Source organism: Asterias rubens, chromosome 9 (genome assembly GCF_902459465.1).
Source record: "Asterias rubens chromosome 9, eAstRub1.3, whole genome shotgun sequence".
In the NCBI taxonomy this organism is placed as follows: Eukaryota; Metazoa; Echinodermata; class Asteroidea; order Forcipulatida; family Asteriidae; genus Asterias; species Asterias rubens.
This window is the reverse complement of record NC_047070.1, coordinates 4669249-4696391: the sequence shown is the minus strand read 5'-3', so window position 1 is coordinate 4696391 and position 27143 is coordinate 4669249. Positions and strand designations below refer to the sequence as shown.

General features: G+C 38.0%; 2 protein-coding genes across 2 annotated transcripts; one reads left to right on the top strand and one right to left on the bottom strand.

Annotated features, from left to right (window-relative positions):
- Window positions 1-217: 217 nt before the first annotated feature.
- Window positions 218-11012, top strand: LOC117294553 (J domain-containing protein DDB_G0295729-like). Its single transcript, XM_033777010.1, has 8 exons — window positions 218-445; window positions 3024-3211; window positions 3823-3933; window positions 5842-5974; window positions 6619-7390; window positions 7919-8273; window positions 8972-9058; window positions 10212-11012. The coding sequence occupies exons 1-8, from the start codon at window positions 393-395 to the stop codon at window positions 10292-10294; spliced, it is 1782 nt and encodes a 593-aa protein (XP_033632901.1). The 5' UTR covers window positions 218-392; the 3' UTR covers window positions 10295-11012.
- A 3441-nt stretch (window positions 11013-14453) lies between these two features.
- LOC117294767 (insulin-like growth factor-binding protein 7) lies at window positions 14454-26702 on the bottom strand. The gene is made up of 4 exons (XM_033777283.1): window positions 26191-26702; window positions 17505-17704; window positions 16015-16164; window positions 14454-14831 (listed from the first exon to the last, which is right to left on the bottom strand). The coding sequence occupies exons 1-3, from the start codon at window positions 26627-26629 to the stop codon at window positions 16018-16020; spliced, it is 786 nt and encodes a 261-aa protein (XP_033633174.1). The 5' UTR covers window positions 26630-26702; the 3' UTR covers window positions 14454-14831; window positions 16015-16017.
- Window positions 26703-27143: the final 441 nt, after the last annotated feature.

The following is a 27143-nucleotide window of genomic DNA, read 5'->3' as shown; positions in this document are numbered from 1 at the left end:
ATTTTTTGGAAAAGATCGTCACCCAAGCAAGAAGGGCACGATAAACATTCCTCATTGCATGCTCAATGCACCTCAACCGAATTGTTAGAGCTACGGTACGTGCTGCCCTTAGGCCTAAGCTGTATTTCGTAATGCGTGAAGAATCCATTTTGTTATCAATAACACGCATTGGACTAACCATGGAGGCTAATTCTACCTCCATGGATTAACCGTGTACCGCTCGGCGATAGACCGGCACTGTGACACTTTGTGATTTCTTTATGAGGGGTACGTTTGCACCCATTTCCACCCTCATCCCATGGAGCCGATGGAGGACTTAAACTTTCCAGCCTATTTCGTTGTGACAAGGAGAGACTTATGCCTGACGGGGTGGGATTTTTATTGAAGTCTAAATGGTCACATCGGATGTTACTTCTGGGGCAGTGGGATGGTGTTCTTTGCCGAGGTGAGTGCGGGAGGAGGGGTGTGCAGAGCGTCATGCGGTACGGTGTGATCCTACCGTCCGTCGGCGGTCGGCGACGGCACGGGCAATCAAAATGTCTAGCAAAATATCTAACCAGTTTTTATTTTGCGAAATTGCGCCAGCTTCAGTTGTTACTGTACATAATTTATCAAACTACAAAAAACATACAGTATGTGTGCACATTCAAAATCATGGATATGGCCTACACTTGTTGTTACAAGAAACACATCCGTAGTCCTAGGACTAACTTGTTGGAGATCTTGTGGAGCACTTATTAATTCATTCAATTGACATAGCGACTGTTAATTGATACAATATGTAATTAAAATGGAGGTAACTACAGTGGTTTTTAAAACGTTGTTTATAAAATGAACACAACTTTTTGTTGTACCAATTTGTTGTTGCTGTGAACAGATACAATGGATCAGTGGCGCGAATGGAATGGGGCAAGAGGGGATGGGACAAGTGGGATGAGACATATTTTACATGAAAACTATTTGTCATTATTTAGTTGTCATACTTTGGTCCATGTTTTTATCATAAAAATACACTATTTCCCTTCATCCCTATACCATTACAAGCCAACGGTCTGTGGTGGGTTATAATATACACCATCTGTGGTTTACATACTCAACACCATAAAAACACAGATTGCTCTGTCAGTCTATAACAACTCATTCATTGTGTAATTTAACTAGTTTAAAGACAGTGAGTCAAATTCTTTTTGAATTCATTCGAATTTTTGCTCCTAATGACCTAATGATCTAATGATCTATCAGAAATTTAATAAGTAACGATGACTGGAAAAGTTCAGGGCGAAACGCTCCCAATCCCTTTGTTTCTTTCTTTGTAACAAATCCGGAGCATGGTGCATTATTTATATTACATGTAGGCCTACGACTCCCACTGTCCCATAACTTGCCAAGCGCACCGAAAAGCATTGTTAAAACTTCCACAAAATCTCTGTTTATAGTTACCAATGTTTACCTTGAAAAAATTCTAACAAAATATCGAAAGAATAAAAAAGTTCCCTCCCGTACTGCTCACCCTAAACGGTTCACCAATCATGAATATTATACATTTTTTTCTAAGCAGGCTTGTAGGTTTTCCAAATGCCGTTGAATCGTGTATTATTCAGTAGCCCTTTGTTAGTTCCGCAATGCTATAAATAAATCTCCTGAAATTGGTTAACATAGCTTTTGATTCCGAACAATACGCCCCCCTTGACAACAACGCAAACCATCAATAGGTGTATTGGATGTCATTACCTTAGCGACGTGTCAAGTTGTTTTGGGAAGCCATTTTGTAGTTTTGTATATACTCCCCCTGATGTAAACACTACTGGGTTTGTTTAATTAACACGATGTAACATGTGTTTTTTTTGTGTATTTTATTTCCCAATCAAGCAGCAATTTGAAACTCGCTTGTAATTTAAAACGGTGTATATTTGGGTGGTTTGTGTACGCCATATTTGGTATCTGATCTACCTTGTTCTTTGAGTTGGCCATGTTCAGTAAAAATGTTGTTTCCTCTTTTCAAATCCAAATTTCATTAGTAGTTGATTTTTGTTGAATACTTTCACCACAATTAACACACTAATTAGTATTTAACTTTGGACGATAAAACCACCATGACAGGTCGTCAAGGGAAGTATAAAAAGTACAAAACCAAGTGTAATCGAAAGTAGCCCCTGATGGGCATATTATTACTTAAACATTTTTTACATCAGAATTTAAAGTTTAATCGTGTTAACTTCAAAATTAAAACCACTTGGTTGGTAAGACAAATTCAAATTAATAAAAGTATACAAGATCACAATAAAGAGAAAGAGAACAAGATTATTTTTTAATCAGAAAAAAATCATATTATTGTTTTTGAATACATGCTTAGAATAACTGATAGGTATGCAGGTGTTTAGGCCCCAAGTCAGCGCAAACCTTAATATATTTGTACTAATTTCACACCACTGGCAAAGTTTCAAAGCCTAAAGGATTCCTATAAAACGATCGTTTCGAACTGACACAATCTACACCACTATTTGGTTATCAGAAGTATCGGATGTACTCTTTCCAAACAAGAAAAATTTTCCCCGTTCCTTCTTTGGATATTTTCATCTTGTCAACCCGAACTTCAAAACCGAAGTACTGATTTTATTCTTTCATTAAACACAGAATTTATCGAACACCTTTGAACTTTGAAGCATATAAAATTACGACGTAGTGTTTGAATGGCCTTGTTTATGACAAGCATTTTGAGATAAGGTTCAGGGGAGGATACCTATTAAATAAAATTGTGTTCCCTTTTATGGGTTGACATTTGAACTTGCCATCATTAACTTTATGAAAACGCACACTAATATTATGTGACCTTTCTGTTATCAACCAATGGTATTCTTTTTGTGATTTTGTTTTTACAAACTGGACCACTGAACTTTAACACAGGTCCTACCTTTTTTAACAGATTCAATTCATAGTAAACATGTTTATTAACTAATATTCGAAAGCACTTATAGTTTTAACTTAAAAATCACTAATTGTTACTATTATCTACTTTCTTGCAGTTTGAGTGGCGGAGGCAACGTGAAATACCAACCCAAACCACGGCAAGAGAAGACTGTTAGAAGAACTCAAGACCCTCTTGTCGCCTTACCACAACCGAAAGGAAGACGGGAGAAAACATTACAAGACGACTCACGCTATGTGACGAGAAGTGTCCCTGTGCATTCAGCGAGACACAAGCAAAATGAAGGTATAGTTTCCATCACCGAAGATGGATTTTTGTTCATGTAGAAAATATTTTTAAACGCATAAATCTCCCCAAAGGTGTTTCCCTGTATAGGCACGAGCAAAATGAAGGTAGTTTCCGTCTACAAAAATCATGTATGTTTTTTCTTGTAGAACATTTTTCAACCCCCCCCCCAAAAAAAAAAAAAGAGTAATATTGTTTCCCACAAAAAAAAATAGATTATCTGTACACGAGTCTTGAGCTGCAAATTACGGTGGATTTAAAGTTAAAACACGTTCTTTTAAACAACCAGGTTAATTTTTTTTTTAAAGAGAGGTTTATCTAAAATTTGTCTTAGATTAATAATCTTATCTTAATATGTTTACATATTATTTGTTTTATATATATATTTTTTTAAATAACGTTGTGAAATTCCCCTGAGGTTGTGGTGCCATTATTAAGACTTTTGTTATTTTTATTTTTTTTAAAGACAAGACAAGCTTAAGAAAGAATTTCAGAGAGGCACATGGATAGTTTCTATTATTTCTTTATCAAAAATTCTTTAGGATTTTTTTTTCTTTTCTTTTTTGCATTATTTTAGCATTCATCACATTCACTATTATTTTTCTCAGCAGATCGTGGAAGCAACTCAGCCCCGATGCCAAATGGTCATCATCGAAGCAACCATGACAGAAAACCAGGAACTCGTCTCCCAAAACTTCCAAAGATCAATAATCTACTCAAAGGTGAGAACATAATCCGTAAGCGGTGGCTGGCACCACATCCGATTTCGAAATTTAAATACCATATTTTTTACCCTTTTTTCAAAACCTTGATAATTTAGGCAAAACATTCTTCGAGATCAATAATCTTTAGAACATTTATTCATCAGCGGTGGCTGGCATCAAATCCGATTTCGAAATTGAAAAGACAATATTTTTAAACCCCTTTTTTTCCCAAACCTTGAGAGTTTCAGGCAAAACGTTTGTAAAGGGAAGTTTTCCACCATGAGCATCTTTACATTTATATTTTTAATACAATTTTATCAATAATGCCAAGTTTTCGGTAAAACAAAAATCACAATTTAAAAGTATACCTGTCAAGACATATGCACTGCTTCTATAAGTTCATGATGTCCACAAAATGACCGTGTTGTTGATAACAGACCGTTATTTTCACCATGTAACATTTTGGGAGAAGGCAGGCTTTTTCAAGAGGAATAGACAAACCCAAATTAATGGCTTTGTCTGAACTTTCTTAGAAGGTTTGAACAAAATAAAACGGTCACAAGAAAACAAGGGTATATTCCTTTATAAAGGGTATGTGCTTCCACCATAAGACCTTGGTGGTCACAAAATGGCTGGGATGTTGTTGCTAACCAAGTAACATTGGAGAGGTGATCGAGAGGGCAGGCTTTGTTAAGAGGGTTAGGCAAACCCAGATTAATGGATTTGTCCGAACTTTCTTAGCAGATTAGAGCAGCAATAAGAAAACATTGTGTTAATCCTTGGAGAGGTCTTATTGTTCACTTGCTTGAAGATGTAACTATCCCCACTTGGTAACGAAACAAATCAATACATTGTGTCTATACTTTCCTGAGATCAATAACGGAATGCGTGTTACTGACGTCACACTTCGATTTTGTAATTATTGTCGAAAACCAGTATTTTCACTTGATGTATCCCAACATGCATAAGATAACAAACCTGTGGAAAAAAACCCATTATTTTTGTTGCATAATTTTGTGGGCTCCAGATGCATAAGTGATGTTTGTAATGCAGTGTACTATTAAATTTCATCAAAAAAACATTAGTTTAGGGTCCACAACCGTTCATTATGACCGTCTGTCTGTTTTCATAATTGCCCTCCCTCCCCCTCCCAACCTTATCCAAATATATTTTATCGGGCAATCAAGACTTGGCAATGGCAGCAAGCGCGACGCATTTTATGGACAAAAGGTAGAGTTGTACAAAATAATACGCAGTTTTACATGGTACATGGTACTAAATATACATGTACATTGTACATGTAACATCTGTTTGTGTATGCGTGTATGTGTACATGTTTAAGATGCGTGAGTGTATTTCCACAACTATTATTACGTCGAAGTACGCATGTGCATGGGAAAATGTATAGTTAACTACATGTGTACGCCCATTTATGTAAATTGCCCACGTTCGTCCTAGGAAAAAATAATCCACTATTTCACAAAGAGATAGGCCTACACATGTTGGTTATCAAATGGTGATTATCAAAGACCAATATTCTCACTTGGTGTATTCCTCCATGATGTTTCCAAATGAATAAATTTAAAATAACAATTATTTGAAAATTTGACCAAATTGGTCATTAAAGTAGCAAGAGAATAATGGAAGAAAAAACACCCTTGTTACACAAATTATGCGCTTTCAAATGCGTATAGGCTTCAGGCCTGAAGTTTTTCTCAGATTCAAATATTGGAGTGAGAAATCATATCTTTCTCAAAAACTACATCAGAGGGAGCCGTTGCTAACAATGTTTTATACTATCAACAGCTCCCCATTACTCGTTATAAGCGAAGTTTTTTATGCTAATGAAACGATGCCTTTAACCATGGAGGTAGACCCTAGTCAGACATGTCTTTGTAAATTGAAGCTTTAATTCTTTGTTTCCAGAACCCATGCAACAGCAGGTACATGGAACATCAACAGCAACTGAAACAGGACGGAAGGAAAAAGGCGGGAAACGGTGGGCATCTTCCTGGGCTGGTGCCAGGGCAACAAACCCCACAACAAGGGATGAAATAAGGTGGGCATGATTAAAGGGGAACCCTATCTGGGCCCAATTTCATAGAGCGTAACAATGTACCGCTAAGCAGAAATTAGCAGGGTATCAGTCAAAAATTGTACATGTGACATGGTATTCTGGCTGGTAACCTTATTCTGGTAAGCATACTATTATTGAGCCCTGGTGTTTCGAGAGAAATTGATGGGGTTACTGAGAAATCGTTGCGGAGAGAGATACATGAGGCGCTTCCTCCTCAGACTTCTGACTTGCCTCATTATGTTTGAAAGCCGTCCAACTATTCTTTTTAAATGAGAAGAAAATACTTTTGCTATCCCAAATCATACTAGGTACACATCATGTACATATATGGCTCCTTGAGCCTATCCAGTGATCCTTGGTCCACAAGACTCTTGTCCAGCATGCAAGAGCTGATCTCCTTAGCACTGGCCAAGCTGGTGAGAGCCATCTACCGTGTGTGGCTGTTCCCCATGTGGGCTATTATTATCCCCTCCTTTCCTTTATTTCAGTTTTGTTTAAGTCAATAGTTCTTCAATGGACTGTATGGACTAGCAGTATAACTTTGACATTCTCCAACTCATTTTATATACTACTTCTAGTTGGGCCTTATTTATAATTGTAGGTTTGTATTTTTGTTCTGATGACAGAGTCCCAACATCTGACAACTCTAGCCAACCAGCCAGCAATATTGCCTCTCCAGTTAAGACTCCATCCGCAAGACAAAGCAACCAGCAGATGCAGGACACACCAAAAACCTCCCCATCAACAAAGTCATCAACTCCTGGAACTGGTAGTATTTCGCCTGTTAAGCCTTCTAAAGAACCAGACCCCAAATCACATACGCAGCATGACAAAGGAAGTCGGAGAACTGAGGCTCAAGAGCAAAAATCTAAAAGCAGTTTTGAATTAAACGCTACAAATAAACCTGTTAAAGAAACTGCACTTAAAGAAGGCATGAGAACTACGTCCGTGTCGAAGATTGACACTAAAGTGAAACAAAGAGTGCCATTACGAAGTAAATCTAGTGCCGTTCTTACCAGTCGTTCAGACGTGACGAGACAAAACTCAGAAGCTTCGGCATCACCTTTGAACAAAACTCCGAACATCAGAGTGCAGACTGATTCTCGAGATAGCCAGAGCACCAGTACAACTCAACAAAGTCGTGTGAAGCCTGGAAAGCCTGCCAAGAAGAAACGAATCCGAAGGCCTGTTATTATCACAAGGAAGAGTGTCATCAAGCAGAAATCCTTGCAATCGGTCTACGGGAATAAGACGGTTAAGTATCAGAGACAGATACGAGTGCTGAAGAAGATGGAACAAGTACAGAGGAAAGAGATTGAGGAGTTTAATCAGGAGTTGAAAGACAAACAGAACCAACGAATGGCGAGTGTCGTCAGGCAGAGAATGGCTCTGAAACGAGTAAGTCCTTTATGACTATTTTTCAGCCACTGTCAAGGTTTTAAAGATATCTGCACTAAAGCAGCAAGATTCAATCTCCATTCAATTCAACAACATTAATTTCCAAAATTCCTCAATCAATGTAAATACAACTTAAACAAATTGATACAATAATTTAAGGAATAAGCGGTAGAGTCAAGTAAGCACAGCTTGTGTTGGGAGTGCCACATCCACAAAACAATCACATTAGAGGTATTATTACATACAGAACAGGACCAAGCACAAAGCACGTGACCAACATTGCCTGTCAATGAAAACAGGTTGTTTGATATCAATTCCTTATAATTACAGGTTACATTACATCATTGACTTGTGAGAGAGTACAATCATTCCAATCCATCCTTTTGTTTTGAAAACCAACCAATAAGAAAGTTTTTTCCAGGATTTTGGCACATCTACACAGGCTTATTTCAAATAGTATGACAAATATAATCAGCATTGATGTTCGAGGTCTTTAAATAGTTATTGCTTCAACTTTTAATTTTCCAGGCTAGAGACCGATTTGACGAGGAGCAAGTTCGCCGTTTCCGGAACCAATACGTCTCCTGGCGAAGCGTTGAAGAGAAACGTCTCAACACGAGCAGCGAGATTTACGGTCTCCCTGACTTCATCTACGAGGACCGCTACGAGAAGACTCTCAAAAAGATCCCGGAGTCCGAGGAAGCCACCTCCTCCAAGAAAACGCCGAAGAAGTTCCAGAAGTACGCGACATGGGTCCGCAACTTGAAGGTTTTTGAGAGCATGCTGAATCCGAAGGTTAGAGGCAACGTGGAAGGGTTGTTCCAGGCGAAGAAGGTGAAGACGATCGTGGAAGGAATAGATACAGTCAAGTTGGACGACAATGGTAAGAGAAGATTTTATGATTATTAACTTTGAATAATTCTGAAAAAGTACCTTAAAAATAGTTACTTTGAGAAAATGGATCTAGCTGATTGCAAACAGTTTACCAACCAAAAGGACCTATGGTATAAATGAAAACAATAGTTCTTTTTTGTTGGACTAATGTTTTGGCCCTAGCAGAATCTCTCTCGAAGGTTAAACCAACTTGGTAAATGCATTATTAGTTTACATATTATATCCTATTTTCCTGTATGGCTCAGCAGCCTGGACCATCAGGATGACAGCAAAATAAATTAGAAGCTTGCCAGATTGCTACCACCCCCGAAAACCCTGACCATATCTCATGGTAAAAACATATTACAATACAAAGAGGTATAATTATAAGAGCTGAGGCTGTAGGCTGAGGAAAAGATGGGAAAATGACATTCTATCTGGAACAATGAAGAACGCATGATAGTGGAATGGAGAGTGAAAATTGAGTGAAGCCAACATCCTTCGGGACATGGTGCAATTTTTGTTGATTTAAAGACAACCTCTTCAGGTTTAAGTAAAATTTTGCTGGAAACTCTCTAGACAAGTAGACATTTCTTATAGATGTTAAATTTGCATGCATTGGGGGTAAAAAAAACATATATATATTATATTTTGTATATTTTATTACATTTCTTACACTTTTTATGATCTCAACTTGGTTTTTTTCAGGAGGGTCTGCTCGTAAAAAGAAAGTCAATGTAAAACGTCTCATCGGATCTGCCAAGAAACTTCTGGCAGTCGCTGAAAACAATATGGGTAAGTATTTTTTCCTCTTTGAAAATAACTTTGGTAAAAGTGATTTTTTATTTCCAAATTGACTGAAGCCATATATATTAAAAAAATTAAGACCAGGTAAAAAAAAAAGACAATGGTTTTATCACTGAGTGGGTCTGTCTCGGACTGCTCAAAGTCAAAGTGCCAGTATAAACTATAGTCTTAGCCAATGAATGCAAAGACACCACTTTGATTCACGCAAAATCCACAACTGTTCAAATTGGTTTGTTTTACTGCATACAAAAAAGTAACCTGTAACATCACATGGGAAAATACAAAGGAGCAATAGAGCCTGGATTGATGCAGGCAAGTTTTTGACGCACATTGGGGAAATTTGAAACACAAAATCTTAAATGAAAAACTGTTTGTCTGATTTGTATCAACTTTTGAGGTGAAGAACCAGTCACACCTGACACTTGTTTAGCTGTTTTATCTTGTGATTTAATGTCTACAGTTTATTTATTTGTCCCAGTTTATTTATTTATCCACAGTATCAAGATGTAAATTGTATCATGTTTTCTTGTAAAGAAAGTAGTTGTAACTACTTCGCAATACAAGCACGCATGATACAATTTACAAAATTACAATACAACAAGTACTGGTACAACTTGCATGCAACCAAGACAGGACGTTTTTTTTTTTAACAAAATACAAGCAACAGATTATTCAAGATACAAGTTACAAATCCGAGCAAGTGTAGACGTACATGTACATTTGGCTACGCAAGCAATCACCAAGATAAAACTAAAACGGGCCTTACTATCCTCCATGGCATAACCAACATATAGACCCAGCTGGGGCACTGTACTCCCCTTTCGAAATTTTGACATTATCTGTCATACTAGCAACATTTCGGGAGAAAAGGAGTACAGCGCCCCAGTTACTGGGTCTAGATACAACACGTTTTTATTTAGCAAGCAAGATACAATTAAGAAGCGGAAAACTGTCTGTATCCTGCCACAACTTTCTCACTCATGTTTACAAAAAGGATATAGTTATCATTTGAGTAAATTAGATACTATTTTATTTCATAAGAAATTAAAAAGTGGTGGCAGGATACGGAAACTTTTCCCAAGAAGCATGTAAACTTACCATCCTCCTTTAAATGAACAGTCTTTTGTTTATTCCCATCCAGATGATATATCTGAAGTGTCTTCCTATGTCTCAAGTGATGATGATGATTCATCCCTCGACCTGAGTGACGACGATGACTCATGAGTAAATTCCAGGGAGGATGGAGGGATGTTATTGCTCCAAACTTCAGTGTTCAACCGAAGATTTATAATTCCAACCACAGACATGTGATTCCAACTGACTCACTGTTAATGTTTATGTATACTGCCCTCTAGTGGCGACCTTCATCCAATAAAATTGGGCCAAGTAAAATTCAAAGTTGGTTTACTGGGCCCAACTTCATAGAGCAGCTAAGCACAACATGCTACGCATAATTATGTGTAATACTAGAATAAGGTTACCAGCCAAAATACTGTGTCACGTGTACAATGTATGACTGGTATCCTGTTCTTTAGTGCTTAGCAGAACATTTATTTTAAGCAGCTTTGTAAGATGAAATTGGGCCATGGGCCGTATTTCAAAGTCTGAGGCAAACAAACGTGCTAAGCACAACATATCTTGCTCAGCAAAAAATAAGTTACCAGCCGGGACACTATGCGCTTATAGCGCTTACCATTGCTGTGACTGGTACCCCATTGTTTTGTTTTTTGCTTAGCAAAGAATTTGCTCAGCAGAATTGTCTGCTTATTAAAACTTGGCCTTGGTCTTGCAATATTATTACCAAAAATATAGAAATCTAGACTGTCCTCTTTTTGGTAATCTGAGAATCAGTGGTTAGTGATAGAATTATTAGTTTTCGAGAAAAAAAGTGATTTTCCACGAATTTGATTATGAGACCTGAGATATATAGAATTTGATGTCTCGCAATCAAGCATCTGAAAGCATACAACTTCGTGTGAAAAAGGTGGATTTCTTTTTCATAGTTATCTTGCAACTTCAACCACCAATTGAGCTCAAATTTTCACAGGTTTGTTAATTTATTCATATTTTGAGATACACCAAGTGAGAAGACTCCAGAGTCTTTAAACTTCAGTGCAATCAATGGTAGGCTTTCAAAAGAAAGCAAAATTGTTTTCCAATTGATGAGGAAACAATTGGGTTGGGGAAAACATCTATCTATATGCCTTTTCAACAAGCTTTGCAATGAGGGTAATTCATTTAAACCTAATTTAGAAAAAAATGAATAATTGTCAAATTCATTTCCCACATTATTAGGATAATTAAAGGAAATATTACCAGTATCACGAACAATTGTGACACAAACATTTGTTGTTGATAGTTTGTAGGCAAAATCAGTTTTTTAAGAAACTTTTTGTTGGTTAAACTTGCCACTAAAACATTAAATAGGTCCAACCGATTTAAGCTTTTGTACAGAAATACTTTTGTATTTAGTTTCACGATAAATTTCATGTTTTGTTACTTTCCTTTGTAATATACTTGGTGTTTAAGTGTTATTCAATTATATTAATTAAATTGTGCCAATGTAACCTCAAATGAAATTGAACTAGTTACTCATGTACATGTATCACTAATATTATGTACCTAATAATCTTAATATTTCTAACTTTATAAATGCCATGTGAATAAATGGTTTTAAATAATTTGGTGGGCTAAGAGTGAATTAATTTGACTCTGCAAGAAATCAAAATGTCTGAACAAGTCACAGAAAAACACTTCCAGGACTTAGACTCGAATACTGGGCCCATTTTCATAGAGCTGCTTAATCACAATTATTAGCTCAGCACAACCAAACTTTGCTTACCAGAATAAGGTTTACCGCCCAAAATACCATGTCACATGTACCATTTGTGACTGGTACCCTGCTCTTTTCTGCTAAGCAGAAAACTTTTAAGTAATATTTTCTGCTTAAGCAGCTCCATGAAGGTGGACCCTTAATTAAACTGAAAAGAAGCACACCATACAAATATTTTTCATCGCAAAACTTATTATTTTATTGTAAGCTTTAAGCCATATATTTTAAAAAGTAAATATGTTTACAATATTAGTATAAACTGTAAAAATGTTCAATTCAGCATGTGAAAGAGATCGCTGTTAACATTTGACGCTGTTTTTAGGGAAGCCTCATGTGTCTGTTTTACATTACATGTGAATTAAAATAATTTTTACAGAAAGAATGGAAGACATCTTTTGTTGTTTTTGCCTTTTACTCAAAAATGAGTTTAAGTACAAAATATGCAGCATTTTACAAAATCTAATAATAGAACAAGATAATAAAAAATACATTCTAACAAATTCTTGAACAGAGTTAGTAGTGGCTCAAGATTCTAAAAAACAACATAAACATTATTAATTTTGGTTTTTTACCCATACAACGTGAACAATTATCACAGGCATGTTACTCGGGTGGGATTCGAACCCACGACCCTTGCAATTCTAGAGCAGTGTCTTACCAACTAGACTACCGAGGTTGGCCGGTAGCTAGAGGCAGTTCGAATCCTATGTTTTGGCAGCGGGTACTGCAACGATAATAAAAAAACAAAATTAATATTCTTTATCCCCGATGCAAATTTTACATCTATTATAACATAAACATTGATTTCTGACCGGGTAGTAGTCATAATTAATTTAAGGTATATGATACACCATTGGGTTTTGGAAGCAGTATTGTAGTTGACAGGCATGGCCTGTATGCTGTGTTTTTTTCAAAAGGGTAAGGGCACCATTGCATTTTCTCATTGGTAAAGGTCACCCTACGAGGAAATTTTAAATTTCTACTGAAGCATTTCAAGGGCACCAGGGCATGTCCAGGGGGCACATGAGCATGGAGGCAGTTGCCTCAGTAAATCAGGCCTGAGTTGAGACTAGGAAAATCAAGACCGAGGCCTTGATATCTGAGAACGAGGCAAAGACTGAGACCAACCCTTTTGAATCTGAGACTTTTGCAACCTACAACTGTTTAGAAGCAGACTTGAACCATAGTTCCTCAATATGAATTTGAACTGAATTTGAATTCTCTAGCGACCAAAATTCACAATTTACTTACTGAGATAAAGTGATACTGATGGCCTTAGAAAGACTTGAACAGAAAATATTGATATTTAAAGGCAATGGACACTATTGGTAATTACTCAAAATAATTGTTAGCATTAAACCTCACTTGGTAAAGAGTAATGGGGAGAGGTTGGCAGTATAAAACATTGTGAGAAACGGCTCCCTCTGAAGTGGAGTAGTTTCCGAGACAGAAGTAATTTTCCACGAATTTGATTTTCGAGACCTCAAGTTTAGAACTTGAGGTCTCGAAATCAACCATCTGAACACACACAACTTCGTGTGACTAGGGTGTTTTCTTCTTTCATTATTATCTCGCAACTTTGATGACCGATTGAGCTCAAATTTTCACAGGTTAGTTATTTATGCATATGTTGAGATACACCAACTGTGAAGGCTAGTCTTTGACAATTACCAATAGTGTCCACTGCCTTTAAACAATCAAAACGCATCAAAATACAAAATCACAGCACATGCATGCTAATAACAATTCAGTAAGAACCAATGGTTCACATCAATCCAAAAAGAGCCATTCAGAGATCCAACTATAAATATATTTCTAGACAATGTATATAAATACCTACATAAGATAAGGCACGTTTTGCTGGTTAAATATGTAAAAAATGCTTTAAAAATACTAATACAAAACTCTGGACATTTAAATATAAGTCGTCCTTTCTAAAACTAAAAAGTTTAGTTGCATAGTTCAAAAAGTGAAGTAAATATCATATTACCCAGTCTATCTAAACTTAGCACCATTCATCATCTAGGCAAGATTTATTGATTGTAAAAAGCAATTTGTCAACTTTGGGGGGAGGGGGAGGGGGGGGGAATCTTCGGACAGCCTTTGCAGTTGCTGCATGTGGAACACGCTAGATACAAGTTTAAGAGAAGCTGAGTCGATGGCCATGTTTACACGTGCATGCACATTTCCTTAATTAAGACACTTCCAATGATCAAAACTTCCTCCTCTTTCTGGTTAGTTTTCTTGACTAGTCGTAAGATTGTTTTTGTATCTGTTTTTGTTTGTTTCCATCCCTTTGCTGTGTGCTCTGTTCTTTGTATATCTTCTATAACAGCTTAAACAAACAAGCCAAAAATGCACTGTTGCTTTAACCTAAATTCTATCTACAAACTCTGTTTCATAAATACATGAATAAATTAGTTTTAAAATACTGAAACTGTAACATTAAGTTATCATGAAAGCCTTCAAAACAGGTTATTCAGAAACATTTCAATGATTCTGGGAAAGATTAATACATGTATTTTGAAAATGGTTGAAAGAAAGTGGCTGTTATTAAAAATTAGTTTATAAATTCTATTTAAACACATTATTATAGCAGGGGGGGGGGTTCAAATATCTAAACTTGGCTTACAGGAGGGTTTTCGGGAATTAATTTTGGTTGAGAAATCAACACAAATTTTTAAACGATCTTTAAAATTTTATAAGCTTTTCTTAATGCCAGTTTCTTCTCCTTATAGTCATGCAGTATGCAGAAGTAAACAACATTCTATCATTGATTTAAATGGCTATCTATATAGCGCCCTCTCTTGATACTCTAGCACCATGAGCAGTCTGCAAGCATCAAGCTATACCCTAGCCATTCTTGTATTTGGTTTGGTTTCTATACACCGAAGATAAATCTGAGAAAGTGTCACAGAAAGCACTGACCTGTAAAACGGAATAAAAAGGAAGATAAAACGTCAAAACTTGAAGCCAACAGTGTGATGGTTTGTGGTAACACCATGTGTATATCTACTTGCTGGGCAGATGCAAGTCTTGAAGGTGCACCAAGGTCAAGACGAGGGCAACAGAGACCATCGCCTTCATGTACTTCCAGGTCTGCCTCAGTTGTTGTAATCAGCCCTTCCAGCCAACCCACTCTTTAAAAAATAGGCTGGTTCAAAGCTAACCAAAGTTTTTAGGAATGTTGCAGGCCTGGAATTTCATCTTTGAGAGGGCAAGGCCATTTTCATTCGGCAAAGGGGGTTCCATTGGAAAATCTCAAAGTCTATGGAAAACGTTTGAAGGGGCACCGAGGCCAAGACCAGGGGGCAACAGAGGTCATGGCCTCTCCTCCTGGAATCCATGTTAATCCAGACCTGCCTTAGTTGTTAAAACCAGCACTGGGCCAGCCAACCCACTCTTGCAGGAAAAGAATGGTTCAAAGCTAACCAAAGTTTTTAGGAATGTTGCAGGCCTGGAATTTCATCTTTGAGAGGGCAAGACCATTTTCATTTGGCAAAGGGGGTTCCATTGGAAAATCTCAAAGTCTATGGAAAACGTTTGAAGGGGCACCGAGGCCAAGACCAGGGGGCAACAGAGGTCATGGCCTCTCCTCCTGGAATCCATGTTAATCCAGACCTGCCTTAGTTGTTAAAACCAGCACTGGGCCAGCCAACCCACTCTTGCAGGAAAAGAATGGTTCAAAGCTAACCAAAGTTTGTAGGAATGTTGCAGGCCTGGAATTTCATCTTTGAGAGGGCAAGGCCATTTTCATTTGGCAAAGGGCACTTCAATTAGAAAAGTTGAAAGTCTATTGGAAACTTTTGAAGGGGCATCAAGGGCAAGACGAGGGCAACAGAGGCCATCGCCTTCATGTTATTCCAGCAGTCGATTTCACAAAACTTTACGCAACTGCAGAAGTCCACCTGCGCAACGTTCACGGCGCAACTTACGCCATAAACGTTGCGCAAGTGTACTTACGTAGTTGCGTAAAGTTTTGTGAAAGCGGCTGCAGACCTGCCTCAGTTGTTAAAAGTAGCACTTGGCCAGCAAACCTACGCTAACATGGAGAAGGCTGGTTTGAGGCTAACTTAAGTTTTTTATAGAAGTGTTGAAATGTTATCTTCACCTTCTACAACTCGAGGGCAACATCATTAGCACTGTTGTTGTTCATATCTTCAGGAGTGGGGACCAAGATGGTGACCGAGACACTGGTCTCTCCTTGGCTATTCATAGCTTTACACATGTAGGTTCCTCCATCATTTGGAGACACATTGAGCTGAAACAGAAAACAACACTTTAATCAAACATTGATCCAAATTTCCTCAAGTGGCCTAAGCTAAGATGGTAGCAAAAATGCCATTTCACATATACAATCTTTGACTGGTAACCTGCCAGTTTTTGCTCAACAGAAACTTGATAAGCTATACCATTTGTTTTAGCAACTCTATGAAAATGGGAACAGGGCCTAACTTTATAGATATGCTTTTTAAAAAGCACAAAACTGAGCTAAGCACAACTAAATTATGCTTACTAGTACTAGCTATAATACCATATAATAATAATAATAATAATAATAATAATAATAATAATAATGAACCATTTTTGTAGAGCGCATATTACAATCACAGAGAAGTCCCTATGCGCTTAAAAATGAAAACACAAGAGAAGCAAAAGTTAATAGAGATGTGAAGTAAATACAAAAGCAAAATTTCACATTTACTATTTGTGAATGGTATCCTGCTTGTTTTTGCTTAACAAAATATTGTTAAGCATAAATCAAATGAAATTTGGAGCTGCTTAAGCACAAAAATGAGCTAAGCACAATAAAATTATGCTAACCAGAATAGGTTTACCAGCTAAAATACCATATCATCTGTGACGGTGCTTATATTAACATTTAGCAGCAAAAGCAATATTTTCTACCTAAAGCAGCTTTTTAAAATTGGCCCCCAAAATTGCAGGTCAACGTACTATTCATGATCTGTCTGCTTTGCCGGCAAGCAGCAGTTGCCCACCACCGGATTCAAAGTCATCAATTACTGCCAGGAAGTTCACTGTCTATTATTTGTAGGCCAACGACTGATAGATGACTTTCATGGACACACCTTCCAGTTCAGACGCAAGTCCCGGATCATTCCAGACGCAATTTTTTGAGTAAGATGGGTCGGTGGCTTTCGAGGGACCGGAAGGAGGGGTGGGTGGTTGTAGGAAAACTAGGGTGGCTGAACAGTAGAACAGGTTTACTGCTTATGGTTGATTGACAGGCCCCAAAGATAAGCTGATCAAGGGATTGAGGGAGCTCTTTTCCTCATCCCTGACAACAACAACCTCAATTGCAAAGGTCCTTGGTTTGAATCCTAATCTAGAAATATGCCTGGGATTTTTTTTTACAGAACTCGGGAAAAGTACAGTGCTTACACACATCGATGTAAGGGTTAAAACCAAAATTAATATTTTGTATCCCTAGACATAATCATTTTTAGACACTGATGAGGGGAGAGGGGGGGGGACCTCGTTGATGAGGACAAATTTAAGGGTCTTATGTGTTTTCATGGCCGAGTTTGTCGAGTGCATCTGAATCAACTAATCAAGCAGCTCAGAGTGATAAAAACTTACCAGCACCCAACTCGTCATCCCAAATTTGGTTGGCCCGTTTCTCTTGCGCGTTGCTATGTTGATATGGTTGCCTGGCAACTCTTCCCCATCCTTAGTCCAGATGATGTCAGGGACGGGTCTTCCGATAGCCTCGCAACTCAGCTCCGACTGAGAGTCAAGCTTCAGGAAGGCGTCCTTTGGTGGAGATGTGATGAAAGGAGCTGAAAATAAACAAAATGAATTACTTAATTTACAGGGGGGTAAAACAAAGATCCTGGTAAGAATAGTAAACGATTTTCATGAAAGTATCTCAACCCTCGATGAATGTACAGAAAGCAAAAACAAACAAAATCATATATATTAAATTTTAGTAACATTTGGGGAGTCATACCAGACCAAAGTATACTTGTCCAAAATCAATGATACAACTAAAAAGCTGTTTCTTTGTTTCAAAAATAACTCACTTGGTGTGAGCTAAATAGGACTAGGAGTCAAAATATCAAAAATTATCTGGCCCAACAAATTACTCCCACAATGGAATGTTTACACTGCATTATTGAACAGTTCCATTCTAGCTCAGGGGGGAATGGCAGGCTGGCCAGGCCCCACATGGGGGGTCTTTGCTAATTGCCTCCAAGCAGCTGACTGGAGTCTGGTGGGTAGAGACAGACTACTACACCAGGGACTTCCTTATTGACAAGGCAGAGGCTGGTTCAGGTGGTTGGCATTTACCGTTTCAGACGAAAACCAGACTTGCACTAGGAAATGTGCACTTTCCATACCTGTACTCAGGAAGATGCCAGTGCCTAAGGCTCAGCTCAGCTCTCTAAGCTCAGCCTAGTCTTGGTTCAAGACTCTCCTCAATTTGCCATAAGAGGGTGTGCTATCATGGACAAACTTAGCCTTGCTCAAGGCAGTCGCATTATTTGCTCCGAAAAGACGCCGCTGTAAACCCACCCGTATACCCTGTGCGTGGTGCGTGCGATCACACCGCATGACCCACCCGTATACACACTGTCACATCGTACGACTACTGTGCACACAAGTCATTCGCGCTCGTACCACTAACCGCATGCGGATGCCTGACGGCCTCCGCATGTGGATAGTGTACGGGGGCATCATGTCGTGCGATGTTACGCACAGTGAATACGGCTGGGATTTTTATACAGCGGCGGTCTTTTTTCGGAGTGAATAATTCGACTGCCTTGAGCAAGGCTAGGACAAACTTGGACAAACTTGTTGCCTCACAATCCTTAAAGGAACACGTTGCCTTGGATCGGTCGAGTTGGTCTTTGAAAAGCGTATGTAACCAATTGTTATAGAATGCACATGATTAGAGAGATATTTTAAAAGTAGAATATAATGATCCATACAAGTATCACTCGAAATTGCGTGGTTTTCCTTTTATCTCGTCGACAAACACGGTCGGCCATTTATGGGAGTCAAAATTTTGACTCCCATAAATGGCCGACTGTGTTAGTTCGCAAAGTAAAAGGAAAACCACGCAATTTCGAGGCAAATGTGTGTGGATCATTGTATTCTACTTTTTAAACATCTTTCTAACCATATGTATTTTATAACAAACGGTTACAAACGCTTTTCAAAGACCAACTCGACCGATCCCAAGGCAACGTGTTCCTTTAACACTTGCTTTGTTTTGTCACATTTTCAACACAGCAAAGGAAGATACTTTTAACAGGTGCAATTACAGAACAACTTTAGTCAGCAGATCCTCTGAGTTTATTGGTAAAAATCTGGTGAGACTGTCACTTCAGGACAATCAATTCAGGCTGTTTTTCCTTGGGTGTCACAAATCCTGTCAACTTTAGTAGTTGACCTCCTAAGCAGTCAATACGCCCTTGGTCCATAAATCTACCTACAGGCCTCCAATCTGGTGTACATATGCAAACAGGCACCTAGGTAAAGACATCCTTAGCGAATTTTGCTGTCCCATTCAATCAACACTGCATTCAATACTATACACTGGCACAGCGATTCACCAAAAGTAGGGGGCTTTACGGCGCTTTCACAGGACTTGGAAAAATACTGAGTATTCAGTGGTTTTTACACACATCGGTGTATGGGTAAAACCAAATAATATTCTTTAGCCCCGACACAAGTTTAACATACTGTGAAATTGTTGCGGTACCAGCTGCAAAGATATAGAATTGAAACTGCCTCTCTAGCTACCCTGCCAATAGTGGTAATATAAGACATCTGCTCTAGAATGTCAAAGGTCGTTGGTTGGATTGGAATTCAACCCGAATGATATGCATGTGGGTTTTTGTTTGTTACAGAACTCAGGAAAGTAAGCCTGCTGATTATAGGGCCTATAGCCTACATACACAGTAACAGTGCTAATAATACGTAATCGGGAAAAATAACTACATACATTACTTTGAAATGGCTTGTTGTTCTGGAAAAAAACTACTACTATTTACAAATACATTACTTTGAAATGATTTGTTGTTATGGTCAATCATACTTTGAGAAATGAACACCCTAAACACTAATTTGCCGATTATACCGAGTGAAACCATGGTGAAACAAGGCTAGAGGTTTCATGGTTTATTTTCTTCCTGTGTGAATGGTAGCAAAAAAACAACACACAAAACACAAGGAGTTCAGTCTTTGATTGGAAATGTGGCATACTGCTCTAGCCGGAGGCACATGATGGTGTCTTTAAATTCCATATGGATTTGGGGTCATGACAACATAAAATAAATCTTCCATGAAAATGTCAACTATTTAAAACTGATCAAGATCAAACCATATCAAAAGAGTTTTCTCAAAAAACAACTTTGTCCAGAGTCATACAGTTCAATTTTGAGCAGTCAGAAAAGATTTCCCGAAATTTGTTTTGAATTAAATTTAATGAATGAAACTGATATAATTCAATTACCCCCCTGTGTTCACAATAGTCATGACTCAGACACCGCAAAACCACTTTTTATTCCAAAACTTTAAAAAATATCCACCTAAAATAGTTTCAGCTCCGCAGGATGTCCAAAAAAATCCACACATTTATTTTAGTCACTCTCAGGTCCTTTACCTCCAGGGTTTAGGCTAAAAACGAAGCAATGTTTAGGTTCTGGTTTTTGAGAAGTAATATGTTTTGACAAGTTCACCTTGGGTGTATGTTTCTACAGTTCTTGAGACCATGCCTGGTGTAAACACCCTGACACCAAACCCCACTCCATGACTGATTAACAACTTTGGAATGCCAGCTTGGGTCTCAGTTTTGTTAAAGGGAAGGTACACGTTTGGTAGTTGCCAAACTCACTTGGTGTATCCCATCATAACCATAAAATAACAAGCCTGTGAAAAATTGGGCTCAATTGGTCTTCAAAGTTGCGAGAAAATTATGAAAGAAAAAACACCCTTGCTAGACGATTTTGTTTGCTTTCAGATAGGAATAAAATACTTCTAGCTAGAAGTCTTTTATTATTTTAGTGAGAAAGTACCTCTGTCTCAAAAACTACGTTAATTCAGAGGGAGTCGTTTCCCACAATGTTTTATACTATCAACAGCTCTCCAATGCCCGTTACCAAGTCAGTTTTTAAGTTAATATTTGTTTTGAGTAATTAACAAACGTATACCTTCCCTTTAAAGGTCAACTCCAAACAAAGACTTAACAAAACCAAGTCAGTCTCCCCAATCATTTTCTAAATTATCATTTGTTTTTAATTCAAGGCTTCATCATTGCAGAGTTCACTGCCTCTCTGTCACTCTGGTCTTGGCATTGTGGCACCTTGTCAAGTGCCCATTTCAGGTGAAATGTTTCACATTTAAATAAAGGGCTGATAGGGAGACCTGGAACCTCCCCAGATGTTACAATGGTAGACTTTGGAACGCTAGGTGGCAGCAGACTTACCAGGTAAATTGTCATTGTTTTGTACTTCTGAGCATGCGCACATTACCGAGAACAATGGATTTTACCTGGTAAGTTTGCTGCCACCAAGCGTCCTGAAAGTCCCCCATTAAGAATAATAACAGACTCAAAAAGTAGGCCCAAAAAGATTTTTTGAAATCCATGAAACCAAGAAAACTCAAAAGGTACTCACAAACTCAGATCTTTTCCGAGTGAGTAACTATCCATTGTCAAAAGGACCTTGACATCATCATGTTTCAAACATTCCCTTTAAAGCTGGCCAACTGTTGCTAGGTAACCAGAGCCTTGGGCTTAGATATGGAGATGGATGGCTGACAGTTTAAGGGACCACATCAAAAAGTTCACTCCTGTTTCAATACCAGCATTAGTTTTACTCACCATTCTAGTACAATAGTGTAGGTTGAGACTGAAACTAAACACTACCACCCCATTGAAAAACCAGTGTTGAAATGAAGGATTTGGGCTAGTTTCATGTTTAACAGCGTCTTCATTTATGAGGGCCTTTAGATTATTGATGATAATTTATTTGATGTCAAAAGCTACCTTTGACTTGTTGAACACAAGACAACCAGACTTGGACAGTCATGAAATTAATACAGTACTGGCCCAAAGCTCAAATTGCTTACCTCAGCCCTGTGGCCTACTGTAAATTTGTAGCCCTCATCAATTTTGCAAATAATGGGCCTGTACTGGTCTTAATCTCTGGCCAGTGGTAAAGTGGAGATTCTCCCTTAAAGGCAGTGGACACTGTTGGTAATTACTGAAAATAATTATCAGCATAAAACCTCACTTGCTAACCAGTAATAGGGAGAGGTTGATAGTATAAAACATTGTGAGAAACGGCTCCCTCTGAAATGACGTAGTTTTCGAGTGAGAAGTAATTTTCCACGATCTTGACTTCGAGACCTCAAGTTTAGAATTTGAGGTCTCGAAATCAAGCATCTGAAAGCACACAACTTGGTGTGACATGGGTGTTTTTTTCTTTCATAGATATCTCGCAACTTCGACGGCCAATCAAGCTCAAATTTTCACAGGTTTGTTATTTTATGCATATGTTGAGATACACCAAGTGAGAAGACTGGATTTTAACAATTACCAATAGTGTCCACTGGCTTTAACAAAGGCCAATTAAAAACCATGCAGAGGACAAGTCAAAATTAAATCCGCCTGGTTATTTTGGTGTTGAAAAGCCTCCGGTTTTCATTTGAAATATGAGTTATTGAAAAAGCTGACCATGAGCTGACTGACTAGAATTTAAGCTTACTGACAAGTCTTGCTGGCTTGGGCAAACCCTGGTTTTAAGCCCTGTATGGGTTTCCTTGTTGCACTGTATTACTATTTAAGTAATGACATTTACATTTAGTACCAGACTGAGTGAGAAAGTGTCTCAATCAGTCACTAGTACTGGTCTAGACAGGAACTGGGGTTCAGTTCAAAACGCACATCTTGTCTACAAGTTCAGTACAACTGTGCGACTACATTGGACCCTACCCTTATAATTTTATGATGACACAAAAGTTTGGATAAAATCTCTTCAGCAAACAGTCTTTTATCAACGCAACTGTATTAACATGATTAACGGGTTAGTATATTGGTTTAAATAACCATTTACTTAGTTTTAACCCTATATTATGAATGTGGATACAATGAAGATAATTCAATAATCATACAACAAACCTGTGAAAATTTAATTTATAAATGGGTAGCATTTTTGCGATATCACCAAAAATTTGGAGCGGTTATTATACATGTATGTATGTTCAATCTCAGATTGAAATGTTTTTAAATCCCGCTCTCTAAAACCACATTCCCATGAAAGGAATCATTTCTCAACTATGTTGTTGTACATTATGAACAGGTGCAGTGCCTCTCACCAAGAAAGTTTAATAATATGGTTACTAATGTTGGATACTACACCAAACTCCAAAGTAGGCTGCACCCTCCCTTTATTGGCACAAAATCATTCAGAAACACTTGTAATTGTGACCTTTTAGCCCCCCCCCCCCCCAAAAAAAAAAAAAAAAAAAAAAAATGTTGGTTATACAGTTCTCTTAGACAGACTTGGTCTGCACTCTTTCTAGACAATGCTGCAAAGGGTATCCATACTATATTTGGCAGGGTCTCTGGACACAAGTGAAGTTTCCTATTTCTAAGAATGTGGTGTCTACAAAATCCAAGACATGTCTGAATGTTGGTGTACAGTGTATACAATCACAGAGCAGTGCACCGTTTAACCATGGAGGTAGAAATAAACGCAGACACATGTACTTCAAAAAAAGCATACAAATTGCAAGCATAAGCATGGAAGTAAAAACATGTTGTTAAAACATGTATCCGGGACAAGAATGATATCTGAATTTGTTAAATCAGAACTAGTTGGCTTGCCAAACACCAGTGAAAACCTGAGGACTGGTCGAATTTCTTGGAAAAATAAGTCTGGCTAAATTGTTAATATATATAGGCCTACAAACTACAAGTCCCATACAAAAATGACATGTTTGGCTGATGAAAGATAAATTCATAACCTTGTTTAAGAACGAAAAGAACTCTATAAGCCTCTGTTCAAATTTAAAAAGAGTGAGTACGGCTATGACACACAATGCGCTATGAACCACCAAACCAGGGCCCAATTTCATAGAGCTGCTAAGCACAACAACTTGCGTAACATTGAAATTTTGTCCTTGATAAATTTCCATGTGATTTTCAGGATGAGCAAACGACAGCTGAATACTTATATTAACAAGCTAAGTGCAACAAAAGGAATTTGGTTGTATCCTGTTTTAATCAATGAAGAAATTTCATGCTAAGCGAAATTTTGTGCTTGGCAGCTCTATGAAATTGGGCCCAGATGTTGTAAAGCTATGCAAGTTATTTGCAGTATCAACATATGAAATATAATGCTGTTGTTGGAAAGTCTCAGCCAAATGACCTACATGTATGTATGTATTATGTAGACTTGAGTAGAAAAGGAAGAGACAACTTGGACCAGATCCTGCAAAACTGGAAGAAGGGTAAAAATCCATAGCAGTTTACTCGAAGGGAGGAGAGTGTGGGTTATGTGAAGGCCCATACCCATTCCGTTGGGGTTAATAACATTTCATTCTAGATCTTTCACATTTTTTTGACATTTTACTTTTATTGATTTATAATCATTTGGGAACTTCAGATGAACTAATTTGAGCTACATTCTAACTATACACAAAATATAATAGGGGTCATATAAAAACCAAGATTTAATCTTTATTGGCCTAGTGTAAAATAATGATCCTCACTGCCAGGTGGGATCATTTCTCAAAGCACGACTATTAAGATTTATCCCTGAGACACGCCGTCAGTATTACCAAATTAGTTTTGTGACATCACAGTCAATTAAGATTAATTTGCATCAAAGATCGATCTAAGGGATGACAACAATGTCAAAAATAAACTTTTTTTTAAATCTAAGCTACTCTCTCCCACCCCAGTCATTCTCATCACAGTCCTCCCCCCACAAGCCAGCTGGCTGGCCAAAAAAATACAAATCTCATCGTATCCAGAACTTCCAGCATGGACTTCAATGCGCTTGAAACAGCCCAATAATTTGTTTCCAATAACTAATTGTCCCTATTAAGTACATAGTCCGGGCTCCCACACATTCTATTAATAATAAGCAATGTTAAATTACATTGTACAATTGAAACAGAATGCACAGTCAAGGACAACCGGCCCATGTTTGCATAATTTAATAACAATCAAGTTCCTTTATGAAGTAAAAACTTGATTGTTATTAATGTAAACAGGGGTGTTTTGGGGTAGGGCATTCAGACGCCAGGATGTCAAACTATTTCTTTCATGCTGTTATCATTTAGGTAAACGTACAAAAGGCTGTTTGCATAGCCTTCCCTAATAGGTCAGAATTCATACATTTAACAATAAATGTAGTGGCATTTGGGAACAAATCCATTCCAATAACTTTTAAAATTCAATGAATATAAAAAGTAGGTGAGAATTACCACTTTCTAGTAATAAAATTAACCTTTCATTTTTCTACAAGAAATGCTAGAAAACATGCTGAATCCTAGCCCACCTTGTTGAGCTGTTAATGGCTCCGCTTTTAACATCGGTCTCAGAGTCACCATTACAATGGTGACAGTGATGAGACCAATGTTAAAAGCGGAGCCATTAACAGCTCAACAAGGTGGGCTAGCTGAATCCAATCACTACATTTATAAGGATGTTTTACTCCAAAAAACTTTCACTCTTAGTATTTGTAAATATTTTGGACACAACTGGAGTCAGCCTATTTTTTTAATTTGTTATAAATCTGAAAACCAATGACTAATATATTAGTAAAAAGTTGTTACTGTTACCCGGTTCCACCAGTAGGTTATTTCGGGAGAGAAGAAACTGCATCGGACAGACAGCATTCAACTTTTTATAGTAATTAATAAAAAAGAGACAAGAGAAAAAGAGGATTTCATGGACCAATATAGTGCCATATGTAGTGAGATGTAGTGGGGACCGTGACTCCATACAATAAGAAAATGTATTATTCAATTAATGATTGCATTTAACAAAAAAGTAATTAAGTACAAAGCAAAGGAAAACAAAACAACAAACATTGAAAATGGAAGATTAAGAAAATAAAGCATTTGCAAAGAAGTGAAACGATTCTTACTGCTGAGCAGGTCCATTCGTTCAAAGCAAGATCTGCCACTCACCATCTGGTGTAGCCCCACTTGTGTGGCCAAGGATTAGTTCAGCTATCCTTGGCCACACAAGTGGGCCTAGATCTGGTGATAAAATTCACGTTTATAAAACTTTCTAAATACTTACGGGTCAAGCACAACACGTCTGTTTCGTCTACCTCAATGGCCGACAACCCCCTCTGAACTCTTCCATAACTCTCCATTTTCATCTCGCATTCGTTCTCATAAACCACTCCATCTGACCCGCAAACTTGATCGAAACTCTTGCAGACGCATTGCCCGACGCCTCCTTCCTTCACGGGGTCATAGACAGATTTCCCGGCGCAGATGTACTCGTCTGCACACCGCCCGTCTACGGACTCCGGGCCACCGCACCGTTCACCGAGAACTTTAGCGCAGACTTGGCAGCACGAGCAACGGTCCAGCACGAGCTCGGCCAGGCAGGGGAGATCGGTGGGACACGCTGACTTGTCACACAACTCGCAGTCTACCCGGTCATCTGTGTCGATCCGCTGGCTGAGGGAATAACCCACTATTGCGAGGAGAAGTAACTGGGTAAAGAACATGACGTTTTGGTGGTAATAATTTCCCGAAATTTTTACTTTAGCTGTTGATCTTATGCTGTTCTTTCTACCCCGTTTCTCGCGCTCTCTCTGAACTTCTGAGATAAACAACTTCTTGAGTTCAGCATCATGCAGTCAGCTGCATGCTCACACACATCACATACGCACTCTCAACAATGAAAAAGTTAAGCAGCAGTAAGGGATTATCTCAAAACAGTGGGACAGTTCAAGTAGTATCCTATAAAAAAACGTCAAAAACAGACAATTTAAAGACGTGAATATGTTATAATTAAAGAAGAAAATTATCTATAATGTGGTTATTCACAATAGCTTTTTATTTTGGACAAAGTGCCTCAATAAACAAAAGTGAATTAGAACTTTATTCATCAACCCTAAAAGGAGCAGAGGTAGGCCACCCCCACAACCCAAATGGAATGCCCCTGTTAATCTAAGTTCCCGACTCGTAGCAGGCAAATTTGCAACAAATATTTTCAGGGGATCTGTTTAAGTCTGGAAC